Genomic DNA, 6883 nt, shown 5'->3' on the forward strand with positions numbered 1-6883 from the left:
GAGAATTTAGTTTTTAGAAGGGTGAAAGGAGAGAGACATTCGGTTAAAAGGGAGTCAATAGTTGAAAAAAGCTGGTCAAAGGTCACAGTGACTACCAGTATAATAAAGTGTAAAGTTTAATGGTCATATTATGAAGAATTGAAGTTTAGTGGCTATAATGTTAAAATGGTTAAAGTTCAGTGGCCATAGGTGTAATTTAGCCTGAGAAGAACTGGTAAATAAAAAAGAGGAATGCACATGACAGTCCCTCGCCTTCTTTCATACACACGCTTATAAGCCTCTCTTTCTCTCTGCGTCATACCACAGCACACCGTCTTCTCCTTTCTCCTCTCCTCTTCCCTTTCATTCTCCGATCTTTTTCTCTCTTCTTGGTTAGGGTTTTTCTCTCTTTCATTTCTCTAATCTTCATTTCATCTTATATACATAAACAATACAATCTATACATACAACCATACGTGTGTATGTGTAGGGCCTTCTTTCAATGGCGACCGCACCAGTCAAGCCGCAGCAGCTCCACAACTTCCCCTTGTCTCTGAAATGGGGCCAGACCACCACACTCGCCGCCGGAACCAATCTCCATAATCGCACCACCAGTAGCAGCCGACCGACGTCAACACTTGCACCTGACTCTGAGACTGAATCCGACCCGGACCAAACTACATCAATCCGCCATACGCCTCGAGTTGGATCCCGCTCTGCTCGCGTCCATAGGTTTTCATTTGCCTCTTGCTCTACTCTCTTGCCTAAGCCGAGGAATCTGTCGGCGGAAAGCCCGCGGAAACAGACACTTTTGGAAACGGAAGTATCCGAGAAGGTGCACAAGCGAGTCACGATTTTGGGAAACAACAACAAAGCTGACGCTGAAGAAGAAGGGGAAGGGGAAGAAGACAAACAGAAACAAGAAGAGGAAGAAGGCAATTCCAGGCGTTGGAAATTGAGGCCGAGAAAAGGGATTTTAGGTGGTAAGAATGGAGGGGATTTGAAGGAAGTGGCGATGCTACATGTCAATGAGCAAAGGGAGAGGGAGAATACGGCGCAGCTTCAGCCGAAATCGATGAGATTAAGGGGATTAGTGGAGTCCGCAGGAGGAAGCGGAGGGGTTCTTATGGAGAAGAAGGAGAAGAGGAAGTTCTGGATATCTCTGTCCAGAGAAGAGATTGAGGAGGATATTTTCTCCATGACCGGGTCGAGACCTGCTAGGAGACCAAAGAAGCGACCCAAGAACGTACAGAAAGCGGTCGATGTAAATGATCTCATCTCATATTTTGCCGATTTCGGTTTCTTCATAGTTTCTTCGTATCATATCGCGTTTACTGTATATCTGATGTGTTTGTGCTTTTTGTTTCTCCAGAATGTTTTCCCTGGGTTGTGGTTAGTCGGGACTACTGCTGATTCGTATAGAGTTGCTGATCCTCCGGTGAAGGTTCGTCTCCATCTTCTTTATGTACTTGAAGTTTTTTCAAACCTATGAGTATAATATGAACTGGATGATTTTCTCCCCCGGGCCTCACTTCTTTCCCAATAAGCAACTACTTTCCAGATTAAAATGTTTATTTATTTACTTCAAGATTCATCTATTTTTTGATGCAGCGCGGAATCCACTGAGAGTTTTAAACCGTAAACTCACAAAGGCTAACAACTTATTTAACTAAACTAGAAGGAGTGGATACTAATTCATGGACTAAATCCATAGGAATAGTGAAATCCCCATTGTTGAAGGATAAAACCTTAACAAACTTCACAAGGAAGAAGATGATAAATTGTATTTCATAAAAGTTAATCTATTACAATGAGAAAGAGATGAATTTATATCATCTCAAAAACCTAATTGTCAAATTACAAAAGGGTAAATTATCTAACTAATTAAAATACAAATCTAAAAGGGTAAAGTAGGGTTAGTGGTAAAGGGGTGGCATGCTTGTAAATAAGGAGTGGTAGAGTTGTAAATAGGGAGTGGTCCCAAGTATGGAGAACTTGGGGAGAAAGTATTCTTCAGCTGAAACACGCCCCGCGTGTCACGTACAACGCCCCGTGTGAAAGCGTCTCTGAGTTTGAATGCTCCGAAAGTGGTCTTGCACGCCCCGCGTATTAGGAGACACGCCCCGCGTACATGAGCTCCTGGAACTGGTTCTCTCCGAAGGCTTGATCCACGCCCCGCGTACTAGACAACACGTCCCGCGTGGACTGTCCACGTGACCCCCTTCTCGCGTGGTTTCTTCCTCTCTCTCGGCCCCGGATTCACGCTCCGCGTGTCCTCTCTCACGCCCCACGTCTAGGGACAAGATGTCCTCGTCATTTTTTGTTTAGTTGGCTGATAGTATAATTTTTTTTTTTTTTTTTATGCAGAGGTAACTACAGATCATGAGATATTTGCGGTGTTCCTGGAAATCTCGCTGAGATTGGAAGAGTTGCACTTACAACACCGAGGCTCAATTTCATTTTGAGCTATAATCTGGGGATTGTGTAAAAAGGGAGACGAGGTAATTCAAATAGAAGGGAAAGAGATGTTGCAAAATATACTGCTCTATGCGGGGGCCTTATTTAGTTTATCTTAGTTTCAGTGGTAGTTTTAAGATGTAGAACATTGACAGAAAGGCATATCAATACAGAATTCCATTGTCCTTTGGGAGAAATGTTTTATGATTTTTGTGTGTGTGAAGTATCTAATGTGTTGATTACTTGCTATTTTTGACAGGCTTCCCTACATCGGTGGGGGGCAGAGTAGCAACCTTCTTGTTTGTTAGCAAATACTAACATGATCTCTGATTGGATGCATTGCTTGCTTCCTTGTTCGGGGAGGCTTCTTTTCCAATTGAATTGATCTTCGTCAAGGCAAATTCCTGATGCAGTGATTACTTATGTTTGATTTATTTTCCTTTTTTTATCTTTATATTGTTGCATCATAATTGTAGTCAATATTTAGTGGCTACTAGTGCTTTCCATTGTTATTTGTGGAGAGTAATTTGATAATTTGCGATCCTTCTATAGATTATGCAAAAGTGAAGGGTATTATGTGCAACATTATGTATGAAGATTTTGATACTTCTTTTAGGGGTTAAATGCACCATTGGTCTCTGAACTTATATGGTTATCTTAAAATGGTCACTCAACTTCAATTTGTCTCAATAAAAGCACTCAACTTTGAATTTTGTCTCAATTAGGCTACTCGGATTTTTGTGATTATTTTGATCAGAGATCTGAGTTGGCTCATGTTGACGTGTCACCCATGGCATTATTTTCGATGCCTTTTAACCATTGAAATCGGCGGAGTGACGATAAAACTCAAAGTTGAGTGATTTTATTGAGACAAATTGAAGTTGAGTGACCATTTTGAGACAGCCATGTAAGTTCAGTGACCAATGGTGCATTTAACCCTTCTTTTAGAAATTGATATTCTCCTTACAGGTTCAGTGACATTTAACACTAATCAAGTCATTGCCTATACTATGTTTTTAGGGTCTACTTTCTTTTCTAATGTTTTTCTTGTTAAGATTTTTAATATACCCATACTACATATATAGATGTTAACAGTAGCACATAGGAAGAATCTCTTAAAGCTTTAGAATATAGTGAGGTTCTTTAACTCACGCCTCCAGATTCTACAGGATTAGTTTCACAACGATTTGCATTGATAAATTGGGGTTTAGAGTTCTGTTGCATCTGCAGTCAAAACTGCTTATGGCGTGAAGAAATTGTTAGATAGGAGTAGAATCTGACATTGGAATGCTATTTTAATTCAATAAAAATAGATGTACATCAGGGGATATTAGAAGCTCTGTTGCAAGGAAAATAGATTCTTCATTAGCGTTCCTGCGTTTCGTATCTGTTTCTTTTCCGTTTCCATCACTGTTTCCTAGCTATATTCTTTTAGAAATAACGTTTTCCGGTATCCGTTTCAGTTTCTGTGCAACATAGATTAGAAGTGAAGAGTGTCTTAGTTTGTGGCAAATTCAGTTGGACTGAAATACATAAACTTTTACAGTTATGTCTGTGGCTTTTTTTTATAGCTCTTACTCTTTGTGGATTCTGAAGTTAATTGAAAATTGAAGAATCTATTTGTACCATTTGAATCTGTTTGTGTTTGAATGGTGAATAAGCTTTCTTCTTGCTTATAAGGCAAGAAGAGATCATGCATATGGAAGTAAGTTCTGAGGTTCTTGTTAGTGTTCACTATGTTGACGCTGGTCCCGAGTGGAATGTCTTGACATAGTCATAACCATGCCTTTTTCTCTTGATTCACATCTTGGATATCTGTGCTTGTATCATATGAATTTGTAACCGAGAAACAAGAGTCAAAACTGATTTCAATACGAGTTTTGCAAAGTAAGCTGTTTACATGGAAATTGTTTTCGAATTGGCTTGGTAGCAACCTTGATTGACTCAACTACCAAATCAATGTAATGCCATTTATATTTCAGTTCGAGAACTTTAGTAGTACCAAGACATTTGTGCTTCGACTTGATGTTTTGTGTTTTCCGAAGGCTCACAAATTGTGATTTGTGAATTCTCTATGTTTTTCAATTGGGATGGTAAAGGGACAAGTTAGGTACTGATGGAATTTCTGCTTGTGTTTGCTATTATGCAAGATGCTTTCAGAAAATTGTGACGTCTTTATAGGGGTTGGAACTAAGTCAGTTCTGACACAGCTTGAATCAACTTTCTACCTGTGTACATTACTATTTTCTGGCATTAATTAGGAATCATTGCAATTGTTGTTCTTTACTTGATTGCACCATCTGATGTTTCTGTATTTTTCTTGTATTTCCATTGTCTATTAGGCCTTTAATTCGGCTTTCAAGATCAATATGCCCCAAATCGAAGGGGTGTTTGTTTCAGCTTTTCGGATGAGCGTTCAGCGTTTCGCTCCAAACCGTAGGAAATATAGCGTTCGGTTAGGTTTATATAATCGCAACGTTTTAGAGCTTTTTACAAAAAGTTCATTTTTAAAGTTTTTCATGAACAACTGTTTGTAATTATATTTGTTATTGATAAAATGAATTCTTTTTATTTCCACAAAATATATTTATTTTTTAATATTTTTTATATTTTTATAACATTATTATCGGAAGAAAAAGATTTTGTTGCGTTTAATAAATTTTTCATTTTTATGTAGATTATTTTTATTAATTTGTGTAATATATTTTTATTTTGTAATGGAATAAGGTGCAAGCTAGAAGCAATTTATTTTTAACGTCTAAAATGGTGCAATTATACTCCTAATGTTGCACTCAAGAGTAATTTTATTTCTAATATAGACAAGTTGGGTCAATTTGAGAAGTAATTTATCAAACTGTCTTCTTGGTTGTTTGGACATTTTTTTTTTTAAAAATATTTCACTGAATTTATAAATATTAATTTTTAATTTTATTATTAAATCATAAAAAATATGAATTTTTTTTAGAACGATATGTAATTGGTGTAAAATAAAAAATAAAATATCTGTGTTTTATAATAATGTTTGAAATTGATTTTAGAGGTAAAATTGCACAATTTTAGACGTCAAGAGTAAAATTGGTCATGGCTGTAATTGATAGGGACATTTTTGCATCTTATTCTTTTTATAATTTGTTTGTTGATTAATTTAAAACATGTCAATATTAGACATCTTAAATACGAACAACAACAGTTCAATATAATTTTACTAAACACTAATAATTAAACAGCAACAACAAACAGCTTTGCAACCGCAAACAACTAGGGTTGTAAATGAGCCGAACCGCTCATGAGTGGTTTGGTGATCGGCTCAATAAAAGCTCGGCTCGATTTGTAAACGAGCCGCTCGTGAACATGATTTAATTGCTAGGCTCGTAAACGAGCCGAGCTTGAACATGCCAAAGCTCGGCTCGAAACCTCGCGAGCAGGCTCGATTAGAATATTTATGAACAAATTTTAGTTTTTGTAGAAAACTATATAGTTTTGTGTTAGTTTACAAATATCTAAACTTAATATTATTTCATTTGTTATTAGATGAGTTCGTTCACAAACATAATAAATGAGTAATAGACGAACTATTTGTAAGTATCTTGTTAATTTATTCACGAACTTTGTTTGTGAACTTGTTTATGTACACAATTAAAGAGTTATTTGCGAGCAAACTTCACAAATATAATTAACGATTTACTCATAAACAATTCATGGTTAGATAATTTTCTTAATGAATCAAGTCCAAAGAGGATTTTAGGCTCGAAACAAGCTCGAAGCTCGGCTCAAGCTCGTTGAGCAATCCAAAGCTTGGCTTGGGTTCGGCTCGTTAATTTTATAGCAAGCTCGGTTCGGGCTCGAGGTCGTTAATTTTATAGCGAGCAAAGCTTGAGCAGACCAAAGCTCGGTTCGGCTCGATTACAGTCCTATAAACAGCTAACAACAACCACTATTAGCTAAAAGCGGAATCAATCAGACCCTTAGTTTTGGGCTTCAATTCAGTCCACAACTTTCTCTTTAATCAAATTAGTCCAAAAACGTAATATGTTTGTATATATTTACTGGTTTGTTAATGAATGTGATTTTGGATTAATTTTATAAAAAAAAAATGTCAACTTAAGTCAAGTTGAAGGGTAAAATATTGACCCCTTGAATATTTAAGACTGCATATTATATTTCTATGGGCTATTCTAGGATTTTATTAGTTGGAAAATATTTGGCAAATATGGAATCATTTCCATGCACTTAATATGGTAAATGCATATTTTTCTTCTCGTAGTAGCAGATAATTGACGAGGCAGGTAATTTGTTGGTCCATTCCTTCATATTTTGATGGATTTCATATTGATTTTATGATACAAATTTGTGATGCTGGTTCCGTTTTTGTAATTATTGTTGTGATTTTATTTGTACATCATAATTTCTTGTAAAGATCTGTATAAAGCTATTGTTAGGCAGCAAG

At 36.7% G+C, this 6883-nt stretch overlaps 1 protein-coding gene across 2 annotated transcripts; it reads left to right on the forward strand.

Moving 5' to 3' along the window:
* The first annotated feature begins 258 nt into the window (after window positions 1-258).
* LOC136210018 (uncharacterized) lies at window positions 259-2868 on the forward strand. 2 transcript variants are annotated; one of them, XR_010677747.1, is made up of 4 exons: window positions 259-1243; window positions 1352-1423; window positions 2347-2480; window positions 2696-2868. XR_010677747.1 is itself a non-coding variant. In XM_066001683.1 (3 exons), the coding sequence occupies exons 1-3, from the start codon at window positions 482-484 to the stop codon at window positions 2350-2352; spliced, it is 840 nt and encodes a 279-aa protein (XP_065857755.1). In that variant the 5' UTR covers window positions 259-481; the 3' UTR covers window positions 2353-2651. The 2 variants fall into 2 exon arrangements, 1 of the variants encoding a protein (XP_065857755.1); XM_066001683.1 differs by lacking the exon at window positions 2696-2868 and having other exon boundaries at window positions 2347-2651.
* Window positions 2869-6883: the final 4015 nt, after the last annotated feature.

Source organism: Euphorbia lathyris, chromosome 1, assembly GCF_963576675.1.
Source record: "Euphorbia lathyris chromosome 1, ddEupLath1.1, whole genome shotgun sequence".
Lineage (NCBI taxonomy): Eukaryota > Viridiplantae > Streptophyta > Magnoliopsida > Malpighiales > Euphorbiaceae > Euphorbia > Euphorbia lathyris.

Bases quoted from the DNA above. Each gene is read 5' to 3' on its own strand.
- LOC136210018 (XM_066001683.1), top strand. From the start codon at position 482: ATGGCGACCGCACCAGTCAAGCCGCAGCAGCTCCACAACTTCCCCTTG. The intron at 1,244-1,351 runs GTAAATGATCTC...TTGTTTCTCCAG, and splicing joins ACGTACAGAAAGCGGTCGAT to AATGTTTTCCCTGGGTTGTG.